This window comes from Schistocerca cancellata, chromosome 4 (assembly GCF_023864275.1).
Source record: "Schistocerca cancellata isolate TAMUIC-IGC-003103 chromosome 4, iqSchCanc2.1, whole genome shotgun sequence".
Classification (NCBI taxonomy): Eukaryota; Metazoa; Arthropoda; class Insecta; order Orthoptera; family Acrididae; genus Schistocerca; species Schistocerca cancellata.
In genome coordinates, this window is record NC_064629.1 from 874,176,726 (window position 1) to 874,195,781 (window position 19,056).

The 19,056-nt window shown below is 39.0% G+C and overlaps 1 protein-coding gene across 3 annotated transcripts in view; it reads left to right on the plus strand.

Annotated features, from left to right (window-relative positions):
• LOC126183597 (solute carrier family 22 member 7-like) overlaps positions 1-19,056 on the plus strand; it is a 223,462-nt gene that overhangs the window by 92,014 nt on the left and 112,392 nt on the right. For all 3 annotated transcript variants that reach the window (XM_049925700.1, XM_049925701.1, XM_049925702.1), the window contains one exon: positions 11,077-11,234. In XM_049925700.1, the coding sequence (XP_049781657.1) occupies positions 11,077-11,234 (158 nt within the window). The remainder of the gene's footprint in view (positions 1-11,076; positions 11,235-19,056) is intronic.

The window sequence follows — 19,056 nt, forward strand, 5'->3', positions numbered from 1 at the left end:
ACTCCCATAATGCACTGGTGCTGATGCTCACAATGTGGTTTCAGTTGCCTGAGACTACATTCATGTGTGTGTGTTGCATTTGCGTGTGTGTGTGTGTGTGTGTGTGTGTATCTATTTTTGATGGAGGCCTTACTGGCCGAAAACTTTATTTGTGACAGTGTTTTTGTAGTGCCAATCTGCAACTCAGCAGCTCGGCTATATGATGAGTAGCAACTTTCCTTTTCATAATATTGTTACATTCCATTCTGAATTTTCCTTTCTTTTATTTAAGGGCAGGGTAGTTATTACAAAACTGTAAAGTATGTGTTTAGACGTTAACATAAAAAAATAGGAAAAGTGTTGAATATAGAGTCACATTAGGCAAAAATTATAATTCGGTTAAGAGACAGAGGTTAGAGTGTGCACAATGTTTTACTAGGCATACCAAAATTTTTCTAGAGACTCAAATTTTGTAACTGCCATATGAGGGTGGTTTGAAAAGTTCTCAGAATCACCACGAAGGTCAACACTAGCACAATGAGTTTCTCATGTCATATTCATTGGACTGTTGCCTGTATGCATCTGCCATGTCAATGCTCCTTGAAATGAGCTGTGGTGGTGATGTGGCTCTGTTGTTCCCACGCAGTAATTTGCAAAGATGGAAAAAATCAAGATTCAAGGAGTGATTAAGTAATTCGTAAAGAAAGGTATGAAAGCAAAGGACATTCATGCTGATTTCCAGAATACACTGGGGGACTCTGCTCCTTCACATTCAACTATTGCCAAGTGGTCAACTGAATTTCAATTTGGTCGGGAGTGCTCACATGATGATCAGTGCAGTGGTCGGCCAAGATGTGTCACTACTCCAGAAATAATTGAAAAACTGCACAAAATGGTCATGGAGGATTGCCGATTGAAAGTGCATGAAATTGCTCACACTTGCCAGATGTCATCTGAAATGGTATATCACATTTTCACCAAAGAATTAGAAATGAAAAAATTATCTGCAAGATGGGTGTTACAATTTTTGACCTGCACCCATACACATGCTGTGACCATGGCAAAATTGCACAAACTAAGGTATGAATTATTGCTGCACCCACCTTATTCACCTGATATGGTTCCATCAGACTTCTGTCTCTTCCCAAAACTGAAAAGTTTTCTTGATGGATCAAGATTCATTTCAAACGCGGAACTGATAACCGGAGTTGACAACTATTTTGCAAGCCTGAAGGAAACTCATTTTCGAGATGGGATCAAGTTACTGGAACATTGTTGGACCAAGTACATTAATCTACAAGGAGACTACATTGAAAAATAATATAAGTTTCAGTGATGTAAGTACTTTTTTTTTATTCTGTTCTGTGATCTTTTCAAACCACTCTCATATTTCATAAACATTATCCTGGGAAATTAAACATTTTTGAAACAGAAAAATTATGGGCTACAAGATAATAACACTGGAATTTTGAAAGGATTTTATTTTTAGATTTGGGCATTCTAACAGCTGACAATTTTGAATGGAGATGAGTTTTAAATTACACAGTCTTCAGAAAAAAATATCTTCCTTACAAAGACTATAATGAAGGCTTTCAAATAGGGTATGTCTATATTAAAACATAGAATTATTAGATGGGCCAAATTTTTGCAGGGCATATAATTTTCATGAATTGTAAACTACGAATATTTTTCTAAGTACAATGTTTCTATAGTACTGTCCACGCTGTTGTAAGCAGTAGACTGTAAATTACATACAGAATAATAATGTTTAGAAAAATAGAACTTGTGTAAGAATTAGATTTCATATACTCTAATTACATGTATTATATATAGAACAGAGAATAGAAAGAAAAAATATATTTATTTAAGATGTGAGATTATAGCAAGTGTAGCTGTTCTGCCATACTTTGTTTCAAGGTGATTAATTTTTTGTGCAGTATAATTATTTGACTGTAATGTGCAATATTTTATGCCTAAAACAATATAATCTGAATACATATATTCCACCATTAGTGATTCAATAACGCCCTTGCCACAGATAAATGAAATATGAAAACCATATGTAGACTGTAATAAAGACCATCAGAATAACTACCAACGTAGCAAATGGGTGTATATGGTAAATAAAACTACTTAACAAGGTTGGAAATTTGACAGTTACAAGTGAATGTATCTTTCAAATTGTAGTTTTCATAAAGGAACATAGTAAGCAACATGTAGTAAAAAAACAGCTCTGTTCATATTAACAAAACTGGGTACAGGAATTTCTTGTATTAGGGAAAAAATAATAAAATTAAATTAAAGTCCACTATCTTTTTACCAAGGATCAAAACTGTATGATAAACTCAAAGAATGCTAAATATATAAAATAAATTTTTTGGCTTTAAAATTTCTTAAAATGTTTTTTTCTGAAATGGATGTAATCTTCAGTCTTAAGACTGGTTTGATGCAGTTCTCCATTCTAGTCTATCCTGTGAAGGCCTCTTCACCTCTGAATAACTACTGCAACTTACATCCTTCTGGATCTGCCTACTGTATTCACCTCTTGGGCTCCTTCTACAATTTTTATGCACCCACACTTCCCTCCAATATTAAATCTGTGATTGCTTGATGTATCAGAATGTGTCCTATCAATTGATCCCTCCTTCTGGTCAAGTTGTGTCACAAATTTCTTTGCTCCTCAGTTCATTTCACTACCTCCTCGTTTGTCATTTTATCTACCCATCTACTCTTCAGCATAGTGTTAATGATAAATATAACAGTTTCCTAGATATCTATTTAAAAATCGTTGAAGAGTGTTTGCCAACCAAAACTAAAACAATAAAGAAAAAGCAAGGAAATCTGCTATGGCTAACAAAAGGTCTGTTAGTATCCTGTAAAAAGTTGAAACTTCTTCATGCAATGTGGAAAGCTCCAGATAGGCCTATTCATTTTGTTGAATACTATAGAGCCTATAAAAGTGTTATATCCTAGCCAGTAATGCCAACCAAGCCCGCTGCCAAAAGGTTGGCAGCATCAAAGTCCGGACGCCGTCCGCATAAGCAGCGCCAGCGATACAGGAAATCGCCGCAAGTTGGCGCGCGCCACCGCTGGCTTCTGGCTTCTTAAGCGCTGGAGTCGCGAGCGCTAGGACAGTTCTGTATTCGCCGCTCGGTTGTATACTTGCCACCGATTTGTGTACTTGCTAGTCAGTTGTGTGTTCATTGCAGCAGAGTTGTTCTTTGTCGTCAGCCGATGCTGACCTAGCCGCTCCGACTCGAACTAGACAGATTTCTGTAGACACGGAGTTCACTACTGTGTTTCTGTATCTTCGTTAATAAAGATAAGAACTGACTTTTATTTAATCAGAGTGTTTGGGTTTTCATCTTTCTGTTCACTGTTCCAGCGGACCGGTCGGCCCGCTATTAAAAGTGTGGCGGTGACTTCGTAAGCCATTTCTACAGCGAAGTGTTTGTCGCTACGAACGCCGCCACAAAAAAAAGATTTACAATAAAACTTTAATAGCTACAAAAAACTGTATAATGGAAATATTACACAAGCTCCCAATAAAGTCAGAAGCACTTGGAAGATAATAAACAGAGAAACAGAAAAGTCATCAGGAAATAACAATAAAAGCTTAAGCCTAAAAATCAATAATGTTGTAACAGAAGATCCAATAATCATTAGCAACACTTTCAACCAATATTTTACCGGCATCTGCCAACAACTTACACAGGGTAACAATAGTGATTCTCTGCAAGCCCAAAAACTAGTTGAGAATAAACAAATGTCACCCACAACTCATGTTACCTGTATCTGGCAACTGAACAAGAGATAAGAAAAATATTAGAGAAACTAAAAAATAAAGCATCCACAGACATAAACGGCCTGTCAAATAAAATCTTGAAGCTAACTACTAGGGAGATTGCTAAATCCCTCTGTCACTTAGTCAACTCACGTCTTGAAAAAGGAATCTTCCCAGATAGAATGAATATTGCCAGAGTGCTACCACTGTTCAAGAAAAGGTGATCACATGTGCCCAGATAATTACAGACCAGTTAGCCTCCTTCTAATTTTGTCAAAGATCCTAGAAACAATAACATTTGTTAGGTTAATGGCATTTTTTGATAAAAAACACTACCATAAATGGTAGACAGTTTGGGTTCCAGTAGGAAAAATCTACAGTGTCAGCTCCATTTTAACTTATTAATATAATCTCTGCAGGCGTAGATCAAGGCCAAATATTGGTTGGTGTCTTTTGTAACTTGTCTAAAGCTTTTGATCTTGTCAATCACCACATATTAATAATGAAGCTACACCACTATGGAATTAGAGGAACTGCTCTTGATATCATAAAGTCACATCTGCAGAACAGAAAACAAGCAGTGGAAGTGTCACACAATCAAGGGAGACAGCTATCAGAACTACAAGATATAAAACATGGGGTACCATAGGGTAATAAACCCCTCCTTTTCCTTATATACGTAAATGATTTACCTTGTAACGTACAGAGTGAATTGATACTCTTTGCAGATGACACAACAAGCATAACTGTGAGATCAAGCTTACAGGAGGCCATAAGTAAAAGTAATCAAACAGTTGAAATGTTCACCCACTGGCTTGAAGTGAATAGGTTAATTCTCAATTATGAGAAAACTAATGCAATCCTATTTAGGAACAACAAAAGAAAAACAAGTGAACTAATAAATTTGCAAGAGCTAGATGTAAGAGTAGTTTGAAGTGCTAAATTTTTAGGTATCACCGTGGACAGTTGTTTAGCATGAAAACATCATATTTCCAATACAAGCAATAAATGTAGCAGTGCTGTTTTTGCTCTGAGACAAATTAAGACAGTAATAACAGAAGATAATGTGCGCATTGTATATTTTTCATACTTCAATGCTGTAATGAGCTATGGTATAGAAATCAGGGGCCACTTCATGGAGGCAAATAAAATATTCGAATTGCAAAAGAGAGCAGCTAGAATAATAGGAAACAAAAGAACACGAGATAGTTGCAAGGCTCTTTTCAAAAAAATATAAGAGTCTAACCTTCTACAGCTTGTATATATATATATATATATATATATATATATATATATATATATATATATATATATATATATATATATATATATATATACAGTTCTGCTCCTTGCTTGGGGTCATAAAGATAAATTCAACAAAAATGAAGATGTATTCCACCACCACACTAGAAACACTAAAAAATTAAGAATTCTGCAGCAAAACACAACACAATATGAGAGAAGTAGTGATTACATGGCAGTAAAGTTGTACAACTCTTTACAACCACACATCACTCATGCCAAATTGAAGGATAAGTTTAAACAGTCAATCAAGCAACTGCTATTAGAAACCCCTTTATGTTCAGTCAGAGAATTTCTTTCAAATGAAAATAACTGAAGCAAACAGGCATAGTACACTAAAAGAAAAATGTATACAGATATAGAGAAAAAGAAAAAGTAAAATGTGTTAACTTCTTAACAGCATTGTTTTATCTAAAGATTTTGTTTTTCTACAGTATTATTGCTGTTAAATTTTTTTTATATAAAAGTAAACATAATGGGATCTAGAATATGTATGTGCTATGTGACTGTATTATACCGTATATATAAAATGATGGACCCATAGCATAGAATTATTGCAATTAAATGTTCTGTAATATATAGATACATAGATTATGTATGCCTAGTAAAATCTGTTCAGTTTACAGTATCTAAAATTTTGTAACTATGATGTTAATTTTCAGAAGTGTTGTGGTTAAAATTTATTAGCTGTCTTAGCAAAACTATAGTTAGAATCAGTAAAAGTAATGTATTTTATTAGAAAACTGACAAAGCAAATATATACTTGGACTTAGTCCATAGATGTACCTCATAAGCTGCTAAATAATAAATGAATGAAATAAAAAAAGCATTCTTCTGTAGCACATTAATTGAAACATTTCTATTCTTTTCTTGTGTAAATTTATGTTGTTGTCCATTTTTCACTTCCAAACAGGGCTACACTTCAAAGAAATACTTTCAGAAAAGACTTCTTAACACTTAAATCTATATTCAAAGCTAATAAATTTCTCTTCTTCAGAGACGATTTTCTTTCCATTGCCAGTCTACATTTTATATACTATCTGCTTTGGCCAGTATCAGTTATTATGTTTTGCAAATAGCAGAACTCGTCTACTGCTTTAAGTGTTTCATTTCCTAATCTATTTGCCTGAGCATCACCTGAATTAATGTTACTACATTCAATTATTTTTGTTTTGCTTTTATTGATGTTCATCTTATATCCACTTTTCAAAACACTGGCCATTTCATTCAACTGCTCTTCAAAGTCCTTTACCATCTCTGACAGAATTATAATGTCAATGGGAAACTTCAAAGTTTTTATGTATTCTCCCTGGACTTTAATTCCTGCTCCAAATTTTTCTTTATTTTCCTTTACAGCTTGTTCAATGTACAAATTGCATAACAATTGGTATATGCTATAAACCTGTCTTACTCGCTTCTCAACCACTGCTTCCTTTTCATTTCCCTCAACTCTTACAAATGCCACCTGATGCCTATAAAACTTGTAAATACCTTTTGCTCCATGTGTTTTTACCCCTGATACCTCCAGAATTTCAAAGAGAGTATTCCAGTAAACATTTTAAAAGGATTTCTCTAAGTCTACAAATGCTGTAAATGTAGGTTCTCCTTTCCTTAGCCTATCTTCTAAGATAAGTCATATGGTCAGTATTACCTCATGTGTTTCTACATTTCTCCAGAAACCAAACTAATCTTCCCTAAGGTCAGCTCTTAACAGTTCTCCATTCTTCTGTAAAGAAATCATGTCAGTATTCTGCAGCCATGACGTAGTAAACTGATAGTCTGGTAATATTCACACCTGTCAGCAACTGCTTTCTTTGGAATTTGAATTATTACATTCTTCTTGACGTCTGAGGGTATTTCGCCTTCTTCATACATCTTGCATACCAGATGGAAGGCTAACAGTAGTTCTGACAGAATTTTGCCTACTCCCAGGGCCTTGTTTCAGCTTAAGTCTTTCAGTGGTCTGTCAGACTCTTCTTGCAACATCATATCTCCCATCTAATCTTCATCTGGGTCCTCTTCCATTTCTATAATACTCTCTTCAAGTTCATCTCCCTTACATAGATCCGCTGTATACTCCTTCCACCTTTCAGCTTTCCATTCTTTGCTTAAAACTGGTTTTCCATTGGAGCTCTTCTTTACATACAGCTGATTTTCTTTTCTCCAAAGGCCTCTTTAATTGTCCTGTAGGCAGAATCTGTTTTTATCCTAGTAAAATATGGTCCTAAATCCTTAGATTTCTCCTCCAGCTATTCCGGTTTAGCCATTTTGCACTTCCTGTCAATCTCATTTTTTATACATTTGTATTAAGTTTCTATTACTTAATTTACTGTGTTTTATATTTCCTCCTTTCATCAGTTAAATTCAGTATCAGTTTCTCCTGTGTTATCCAAGTGTTTCTACTAGGCCTTGTCTTTTTACCTATGTGATCCTCTGCTACTTTTGGTATTTCATCTCTCAAAAATACTCATTTATCTTCTGCTGTAGTCCTTCCCCTTGTTTCAGCCAACTGCTGCCCAATGCTTCCTCTGAAACTTTCAGAAACCTCTAGTTATTACAACTTATCCAGGTCCCATCTCTTTAATTTCCTACCTCTTTTCAATTTTAATGTAGTGTTCATAACCAATAAATTGTGATCAGAGTCTAAATCTGTCCCTTAAAATGTCTTATAATTGAAAACCTGGTTCCAAAATCTCTTCCTTATATTTATGTAATCAATTTGAAACTTTCTGGAGTCTCTAGGCCAGTTACATGTAAACAACCTTCTTTCCTGATTATTAAACCAAGAGTTAGCAGTGATTAAATTATGCTCTGCAAAATTCCTTTCCCCCCATCTTTATTCATCTACTATTTTTTCTTCTCTTTCTTTTCCTGTTATCAAATTTCAGCCCCTCGTCATGATAAAATTTTCATCTCCCTTAACTACACTCCTGGAAATGGAAAAAAGAACACATTGACACCGGTGTGTCAGACCCACCATACTTGCTCCGGACACTGCGAGAGGGCTGTACAAGCAATGATCACACGCACGGCACAGCGGACACACCAGGAACCGCGGTGTTGGCCGTCGAATGGCGCTAGCTGCGCAGCATTTGTGCACCGCCGCCGTCAGTGTCAGCCAGTTTGCCGTGGCATACGGAGCTCCATCGCAGTCTTTAACACTGGTAGCATGCCGCGACAGCGTGGACGTGAACCGTATGTGCAGTTGACGGACTTTGAGCGAGGGCGTATAGTGGGTATGCGGAAGGCCGGGTGGACGTACCGCCGAATTGCTCAACACGTGGGGTGTGAGGTCTCCACAGTACATCGATGTTGTCACCAGTGGTCGGCGGAAGGTGCACGTGCCCGTCGACCTGGGACCGGACCGCAGTGACGCACGGATGCACGCCAAGACCGTAGGATCCTACGCAGTGCTGTAGGGGACTGCACCGCCACTTCCCAGCAAATTAGGGACACTGTTGCTCCTGGGGTATCGGCGAGGACCATTCGCAACCGTCTCCATGAAGCTGGGCTACGGTCCCGCACACTGTTAGGCCATCTTCCGCTCACGCCCCAACATCGTGCAGCCCGCCTCCAGTGGTGTCGCGACAGGCGTGAATGGAGGGACGAATGGAGACGTGTCATCTTCAGCGATGAGAGTTGCTTCTGCCTTGGTGCCAATGATGGTCGTATGCGTGTTTGGCGCCGTGCAGGTGAGCGCCACAGTCAGGACTGCATACGACCGAGGCACACAGGGCCAACACCTGGCATCATGGTGTGGGGAGCGATCTCCTACACTGGCAGTACACCACTGGTGATCGTCGAGGGGACACTGAATAGTGCACGGTACATCCAAACCGTCATCGAACCCATCGTTCTACCATTCCTAGACCGGCAAGGGAACTTGCTGTTCCAACAGGACAATGCACGTCCGCATGTATCCCGTGCCACCCAACGTGCTCTAGAAGGTGTAAGTCAACTACCCTGGCCAGCAAGATCTCCGGATCTGTCCCCCATTGAGCATGTTTGGGACAGGATGAAGCGTCGTCTCACGCGGTCTGCACGTCCAGCACGAACGCTGGTCCAACTGAGGCGCCAGGTGGAAATGGCATGGCAAGCCGTTCCACAGGACTACATCCAGCATCTCTACGATCGTCTCCATGGGAGAATAGCAGCCTGCATTGCTGCGAAAGGTGGATATACACTGTACTAGTGCCGACATTGTGCATGCTCTGTTGCCTGTGTCTATGTGCCTGTGGTTCTGTCAGTGTGATCATGTGATGTATCTGACCCCAGGAATGTGTCAATAAAGTTTCCCCTTCCTGGGACAATGAATTCACGGTGTTCTTATTTCAATTTCCAGGAGTGTATATGAATATATTTTTTTAAATCTCATATCAAATTTCTTCAATCTCTTCATCTTGTGTGGAGCTAGATGGGACATTAACTTGTATTATAGTGATGGTTGTGGGATTTGTGTTTACCTTGGCTAGCTGTTCATAGTAGTTTACCCACACTGCTATTTTCTTATTCATTATTAAGCCCACTCCTGCACTACTCCTATTTAAATTTGTATTTATAGCCCTGTAATCACCCGACCAGAGGTCCAGTTGCTACTGGCATCAAACTTTACTAATTCCCACTGTATCTAACGCAACCTATCCATTTCCCTTTTTAATTTTTGTAATCTAACATCCCATGCTCTGATCTATAGGACGCTAGTTTTGTTTTGCCTGATGATAACATCCTCCTGAGTAGTCCCCACCCAGAGATCTGAATAGGGGACTATTTTACCTCTGGAATATTTTACCCAAGAGGATGCCATCATCATTGAACCATATAGTTGAGCTGCATGCTCTTAGGAAAAGTTATCACTATAGTTTCCCCTTGCTTTCACAATACCAGCACAAAAAGTTCATTTTGGTGGATGTTATAAGGCCAGATCAGTCAATTATTCAGATTGTTGCCCTGCAGCTATTGAAAAGGCTGGTGATCCTCTTCAGCAAATATCCCTTCATTGCCTCTCAGCAAATATTCCTTCATTGAGGGTGCACCTATGGTATGGCTGTCTGTAAGGCTGAGGCAAGCAAGCCACCCCACCAACTGGCAAGGTCCATGGTTCTTGTGAGGAAAGGGGATGGGAATATAAGTTGTTACTCAGTTATAAAGCAGATGCCATATAAATGTTTGATGTTGCAAATTCATATTAATTATCATCATTAACAAAGCAGCTACAGGAGATGTTATTGTTCTGTAATGAGAATGGAGCATATCTTATTTGTTAATTATACCAACTAATCATAAAATGGACAACATGTTTAACCCATACAGTTTTGTATGCCATTTTTAATTTCTGCATTTCTATTCCTGTTTTTTTTCTCATGTTACATATCTCTGTTATGAATACTGTAAACATTGTGTATAACCCAGGATGCATTAACAACAATATGCAGTTGATCCTCAGCATCTAGAGATGACAGCGGCCATGTGCATATGTGTTGTGCCTACACGAAAGTATGAATTTTTTCTAAATTTGATAACACACTTTTTCTAACAGCTTAGTCTACTTTTAAATGCACCTGGCTTCTGCTCCTCTACATGATAAGTAGCAGTTCATATTGTTGCAAAATTATATATTGTATGCATGTGCAAAGGCAACATTCATACAGTGGAAATTTTCTGTGTATGAATATATAAGTAAGTCCTAAAACTGAATTACTATATATATTGTATGGGATTATTTGAATTAGATAAATTGTTATTATTATTATTATTAGAATAATTATCATATAAACTTGCTAGAGCTAATTTTAATGTTGTAGTCGTTTTCATTATTATTCTTGTTATAGGCAGAGCTCATTTATTGCTGCCTCACCTACATTTTTCATCTCTTGATATACACAGAAACACTTGTCTTTTTTATGTTCTTCGATTGTAATTTTTGACACTAGTTGTCTACTGGTATTAAACTTTGTCATGCATTTACTTAATGTGTTACATAATAAGTTTACACAGCACATTATATTTTGTAGGTTTGGAAGAAGAAATCAATACATTTTCTGTATGTGTTTGGCAATCATATTTCGAGGAATGCAGCCATTTACAGCTTCCATTTTTCCACTCTTTGTCACAGTATCAGCAATAGCTTCAGCAGCTTCAATGCCTGCTGCAGAATCAGTCCTTGCTATAGGTGAGTAAGAAATTATTACTACCTGTACTGCAAATATTTCTGTCAGTATGTTATACTGTTGTTCATGATTATTGGCCATCCTCCTTGGTAGACACTTTACTCATAGATGAATTCTTGAATATGAGTAAATAAATCTGGAGATATAATATATGCATTTTTTGCCAGCTAAGGGAATGTGATAGATAATAGACATATTTAGGTATAACACTATAATATAAAAAAAAACAACCTTGTTTCCTGTGTGCACTTCTTGTGCATTTGACACATTCCACATCATAAGGCATTTCCATGCTATTGATCAATGGAACACATAACTAACTAACTAACTAACTTACTAACTCATGCTCAAATGTATTGAGTTGTTCAGTTTGCTCTCTATAGTCAGTCTGTGCAGGTCCATTTAGTGTACTGCATCTACTTACCATTAAACATAAATTCACCATCCGTTCTGTTTGCTGATGACACATCTGTCTTGATAGAAAGCAAAGAAACAGAAACAGTTCTTGGTAGAGTCACTGGCACATTAGACAGGCTAGAGTCATGGTTCCAGTTAAATGATCTGAAGCTTAACATGTCAAAAACAAATTTGATTCAATTCAGAACCAGAAAATTAGTATAAATCATGAAAGTGAAGAATTAACTGAAGTGCATTCTGTCAAATTTCTAGGTCTACATCTCGATAAGAATTTAAACTGGGACACACATATTGAGTACCTGTGCAGCAAACTGGGTAGCTTTGCATATGCCATGCATATATTATCAAGTGCTACTAACATGTCCACTTGCAAAGTAGCATATCTAAGTTACTTTGAATCAGTGATAAGATATGGCATTATTTTCTGAGGGAGCTCCAATAATATACATAGTGTACTGAAGCTCCAGAAGAAAATGATCAGAAATATGTGCACTGCACAGCAAAGAGAATCATGTTGTACATTATTAAAGAAACTAAAAATTTTGACTGTCCCCTCCCTATACATATACGAGCTAATGACATTTTTACACAACAAACCAGAATTGTTCATTAAAAACCAATTTGATCATCCATGCAGTACAAAGAATGAAGATAATTTTATGCTGCCTGCCCATAGATTGAAATTATATGCTCAGACCCCACAATATATGGGCATGAAAGTCTACAACAAACTTAAAGACGAAAACATTCTAAACATGGAACTAGGGATACTAAAAAAGAAGTTACAAGAAATTCTTATACACATATGTTATTACTCAGTAGAAGAATTCATGGAAGATGAACTGATAATTTGAGCAGAATCCAACCACAAATTAGCATTATATTGCGAAAAAAAACAAATTGTCCATTATCAGGAAAGATATTTACCTATGCTGGAAAATAAAAAAATATAGATACTGCTACATAGACTAAATATAGTTTTAAAAATTAATGTTAGATTCTAGTTTGTAATTTTTGACATGTCTGCTGTACCATGATCACATGATTTGTAAGTGTATGTTACGAGACTAATAAATCACTATTCACAAATTTCCCCAGGCTGACTACAGCTTGCAAATCCAGAACCATGCAGACTGATATGATGGAAATCTAATCCACCAGCCCCTCTCCTAAGCAATGTGCACTGTGTTTGCTTGTTTGTCATGTGAGATCTATTGCATGTTTGCAATGCCCATGATAATTCTAAATTCTGGATAGGTTTAATTTAGTTAGTTAAGATCATATTAATAGCAAACAATAATGTCTGAAATGAACAATACAGGGTCTATAAAAATAATGATCTGGTTTTGCATGTCTATATTTATGAAACTAATAAATATACAATGAATTTTGTTTTTGATGAACAGGAAACTCAAAAAGTTTTTTTTCATACCTTTTTATAGGTATTCAATATGCCCCCCTTGAGATGCATGGCATATGTCAATGCTGTATTCAAATTGTTCCCACACTGCAGCAAGCATGTCTTGAGCTACAGCTTCCACAGCTGCCATTATGTAATGTCTTAGTTCATTCATTGTTGTTGGTAATGGAGGCACATAAACAGAGTCTTTCATAAACCCCCACAAGAAATGATCACATATAGTCAGGTCCAGTGACTTTGGAGGCTAGTAATGTAAGACTGAATCATTTGGTCCAGTGTGACTGATCCATCATTCAGTAATACTTTGATTTAAAAATTTGCATGCTTCCAGATGCCAGTGTGGTAGTGCTCCATCCTGTTGGTAAATGAAGTTGTTAAAATAAGTCTCCAACTGTGGGAAAAGAAAGTTTTAAAGCATATCAAGATATGTGCTTCCTGTAACAGTGTTCTTGGCAAAGAAAATGGGCCACACACCTTTTCCCACGAAAGTGCACAAAACACATTAAATTTTGGAGAGTCCTTCTCACATTATACAACTGCATGTAGTTGTTCCATACCCCATGTTCTCACATTATGATGGTTCACCTTTCCATTTAAATGGAATGTTGCCTCATCACTAAACACTAAGTGTGGAAGAAAACTGTCATTCTGCATCTTGCCGAGAATGAAATTACAGAACTCCACACATTATTGTTTGTCACTTTTATGAAGAGCTTGCAGTAGCTGCATTTTGTATGGTTTCATGTGTAAACATCAACACAATACACGCAACACATATGTCGGGGGAATGTTGGGCTGTTGAGCTGTACAGCAAACAGATTTCTGCAGACTCCTTGTGGAAGTACAGTGGATGCATTCCAATGCCTGTGTCAGACACTCGGGGATGGCTCAGCAATATGCCTTTACTCAAACAACCAGTTTCTTGGAATTGTTCATGCCATCATCTAATGCTGGGTGCTGTAGGAGGATCCACACCATACCTAATACAAAAGTCATGCTGAACAGTTATTAGCGACTTGCACTGTACAAAACATAGAACACAAAATGCTTTCTGTTTTCCCAACACCATTTTTACTAGAACTGAAGTGGCACACTCTGCTGCTACCTAGCAAGAGCCATGTAAAACTCAAGAGTTTGCTCTTTCCAACAGCACATTGTGCATGCACATATCTCAAATAACATAATAGTTATGACTTTTTAAGTTAGTTGATACTTTTTGATACACCCTGCATTAGCACATATTTTTAAATAATAATTTTATGTTCCTACACATTGGTCATTTACAGGCTTATAAATCACTACTCGTTTTTTCAATTTATATAAGAATTCCTCTGCAGCATTAGTAGAAATTGTACTAAAGAAACTATTTTAATATGTGTTTGTAAACACTACTGTTGTCTGTCTGACATTTTTTTGCTGGGAGACTACTGTCAAATAGTTGTGTATTTATGTGTTTGATTCCTTTATGTGTCAAAATTAGGTTTCTGGAGGGTAGAGCTGGTAATATTTCCTTGTAATATTGCATTTGTTAATGTCACTGTTTTGCTCAATCTCAAATGGCTGGTCTGCCAGCAGATCAACTGAGATGACAGGGAGGAGTTTTGAGATGAGATGATGAGTGGTTGTAGGTAGTGGCATCTCATGTGATTTCTACATGGGTGGGCATAGCAGATAAATATCTGCCTTGTCTCTTACCAATAGTAATTTACAGGTGCCAGGATGGCTGAGCAGTAGGGTATCCAATAAGTTTATAGTATAATGAGAACAGAATATTTGAGAAATGAATGTAAAAAGTATATTTCCATGCACGAGATATGAGAGGTGCATCTGGGGAAGCCGAACATGTAACTAGCCAATTTGGAGGAGCCATTGAAGCTGAAATGAAATGGACCTAAGTCTGAAGAATGAAATAGGAAAGTGAGACAAACATACGCATTTGGGTGGGCAACTAGGAACAGAGAGTGTGCCAAGTCTGGAATCAAAGCTCTACCCAAAACCTCTGGAACAACACATGACATCTTTCCCAAGTTTTCCACTAAACATTACAGGCACTGCTTGCAAAGAGCGTCTCACTATTAGTCCCTATCCACTACAAACTACTCCTGACCTGCAACTTATGCTGGTTCTGGTACCTAAGTCATGGGAATGCACCATGAACAGACGATAACACCAAACGTGAAAGGAAGAATTGTAATATCCCAAAAACCAGTGATAATGTACTCCTGACATTCCTCCAAACAAGCCATGGCTTGCACAGTAAGCTTAGTAATCACTTTTACCTTACTTGTTAAGAATTTTCTGATCATTGTTCATACAACTGTTGCCATAGCATGTACAGTTAACTGTCTTTCATCACTGAGTTTCTGAGAAATATTCCACTATTTTTAGTATAGGGAAACAGTTGTTAAAGGATGTGCTTTGTGAGAAACAGTTGTTAAAGGATGTGCTTTGGATATTTTCAAAATTCAGGGTACTTCAGAAAAAGTGATAGTGAGAGTGTCTGGGAGAGTGTATGGAAGCAAAATTACCACTCCAAGTTTCCTGAATTATTCTTGAAGTACATTATAGAGAAATCTGTGCACAATTTTTTGCATATCAGAAACTGGAAGTAAATTATATAAACAATTTAACAAAATTTAAATTCAAGAAGAAGCTCAACATATAAGTTTAACAGGAATCCAAAAGGTGTTTTTATTCACGTGGCAAGAAATTTTCTTCGTAGCTTGAAATGTCACTCACAATTCTCAGTGGGAATCTGTGGTTGCTATCATGCATCACACGATGTTAGCACAACAAACTCCAAATTTGTGAGAAAAGCAAATTGCTTTCAAAGAATAATGTGCTTATATTTCTCACATCAATGTTGTAGGTGGTGAAAATGTGTTTTTGAGTGTCTCAGGATCATTTTCAGTTCCATAGAGTTCTAGTATAATAAGTTCTATTTTATTTGAGATAAAACTCTGACTGTTTAATTCAGTTGTAGAGATCTGTGGGTGTTTGGGTCCTTATCATTATAAATAACAACCTGTTGATCCACTTGTTAAAACAATTAGCACATTTTTATTGTCACACTTCAGAAATACATCATTACACATCAAAAGTATCACATAGACAGAACGTAATGGCTGCCTTGGCCCAAAGAGTTTTTGTGTGCCAAAGATGTTATGGCACGTCATTATTGCCACAGAGGCCCCCCCTGCAGTGCGGAGCATGAGGTTCTGGCTGTTGTGGGGGAGGGTGCAGGTGCTGTGCCATCTTCATCCGGAGGGGGGGGACTGGGCAACGTGGGGCCGGGGTTCGAGCCCTTTTGGATGGAAAAATGTAATCACGGTGTCACACCAGTGGGAGTATGTGGCAACCGGTTTGTGAGGTGACAGAGAGGGTGGGGGGAATAGACAGAGACATGGGGTACAACACGTACAGTGTTCCTGTGGTGACAAAGATTGGATGAGGGAAGGATCTAAGGAATTGGGGATCGGTGAGGATTGGAGAATAGAAAGTTGGAAGATGTCATTGTCAGTGGAGTGGGAGGGAGCGTGGATGACTAAGAGAGAATCGTTTGTGGTAGTTATACAGATGTCAGACGGTGAAAAGTGTGAGACGTCGATGGAGACGGTAGTGGGTCGTTGAATGTCGGGTGAGAAGCGTTTGACAGGCGTAGCAGGAGAGGGTGGGGTGAAGGGTGTGGACCCCAGACTCTGCCCAGTGAGGGTTCCCAGCTTTGAGGGAGGGGCCGTGGCCAGCGTGTCGTCCCTTGAGGAGGCGGCCGTGTGGAGGTCGTCGTCGGTTGTGGTCGGTGGCGTCGGGTCATTGGAGTTGTTGTCGTCAGCAGTGACCCATGCCGGATTGAGTTGAGACACTAACACTGTCAAGGGCTTGCCTTTGAAACAGATGTCGAATGTATTTGATGAGCACCTAAGTACCCTGTAAGGGCCTGTGTATGGGGGTTGCAGAGCGGTGCACACTGTATCGTCCCTAAGCATCACAGCTTCACACGTGTCTAACAGTTGGTGCACGAATGTTTTAGCCGGAGTGTGTGCTTTCAGAGTGGGTGCTCTCTCTGCTCATATTGTCTGTTGTATGTTCTCAATTAGCACAGGGTATTTGATGGCATCTTGGAGCGCTGAAGGCTCGACAAACTCGGCTGGTAGGGTCAATGGCTCGCCGTAGAGCAATTCGGCCACCGAGAACTGCAGGTCATCTTTATATACAGAATGGAGGCCTAGCAGTACCTACGGGAGGCCGTGTAACCACCGTTCCTCGTGGCACATTAGTGCTGTCTTTAATGTGCGGTGCCATCGTTCCACTGAGCCATTTGATTGGGGGTGGTAGGCTGTCGTCTGAATGCGCCCGACGCCAAAGAGCTCGCACATTTTTGTGAAGAGGACAGCCTCGAATTGACGGCCTTCGTCTGTAGTAATGGTTTCAGGCAGCCAAAACGTGTGACCCATGTGGAGAGGACAGCGTTGGCGACTGTTTCGGCCAAAATATCAGCTAGAGGGGTTGCCTCGACCTATCTAGTTGTTCTGTTGATAAAAGTAAATAAGTATTGGTAACCATCCACCTTTAATGGGGCCGACAATGTCGATGTGGATGTGGCGGAGTCTGCCAGAAGGAGAGTGGAAGATGCCTGAGGGGGGGGGGGGGGGGCATGCAGTGGCGTCTGACTTTGGACTGCTGGCATGAAGTACAAGTGCGTCACCAGTCACGACAGTCTTTGCGAAGCGAAGGGCATAAAAAATGCTCGGCGATGGTGTGCGTAGTTGCACGAATGCTTGGGTGGGCGAGACTGTGCAGTTCATCAAACACCAAGGAACGCAAAGAGGAGGGGACGTGGCATGCCAGTGGAAGTGTCACACCATAGCTCCGAGCATGTTCCGGGGATCATCTTGCATGCCAGGCACAGAGAGTGATTATTGTCAGATAAAAGGCTCGCCAAGGAGTCATTTGTTTGCACTCGATCAAGAGCATCAAAGTCGACTGAGGAAGATATACCTGAGATCCGGGAGAAATAATCAGTGGCTATGTTGTCGGGTCCTCGAATGTATTGTACATTAGTTGTGTATTGTGAAATGAGGTCGAAATAACGGAACCTCCTAGGAGGTGGGTTGGCAGGAGGGTTTGTGAGTGCTTGGGCGAGAGGTTTGTGGTCTGTAAAGATCGTGAGGGGGCATCCCTCGACATCTTTGTGGTAATATCTAATGGCTTTGTAAACAGCTAAGAACTCTCTGTCAAAAGCGGACCATTTGCACTGAGAGGGAGAAAGTTTTTTTGAAAAGAACTTAAGAGGTAGCACCACCTCTCCTCTGTGTTGTTGAAGTACTGCGCCGATAGATATTTCACTAGCGTCCGTGGTGAGCGAAAGTGTTGCATCCGGGTGTGGATGGGCAAGTGTGATGGCTTCCGCGAGTGCGGTTTTGAGTTTTTTGTAAGACGCACGCATCACGTCCGTCCACGGCATGCGCCTGTCACCTCTGATGTTTGTGGCCCATGCAGTGAGTTTGTGAGGGGAACCTGTGTTTTGGCGGCTCTTGGAATGTGGTGGCAGCAAAAAATTGATCATTCCTAAGAACTGGCAAAGTTCATAGTATGTTTCTGGTATTGTCAGCTGTTTGATAGTGTCTATTTTCTCTTGTGTGGGCCGGATACCATCGGCTGAAACTATGTGTCCCAGAAAAGCAACAGAATCCTGTCTGTATTTGTCTTTGTTGACGATCACACCATGGGATTGTAATGTGTCAAACAGCGCCCAGATGTGAAGCTTGTGTTTCTCCTGAGAGGAAGAAATGGTCAAAATGTCGTCCAGGTATGTGTAGCAGAAAGGTAGGGATTGTAACACTGTATCTAAGAACCTCTGCCAGGTTTGGGCAGCGTTTTCCAATCTGTAAGGCATGTAAACATATTCAAAGAGGCCAAAGGGTGTGGTGATGGCTGTTTTAGGGATATTTTGTTCATACATTGGTATTTGGTGATATGCTTTCTCACAG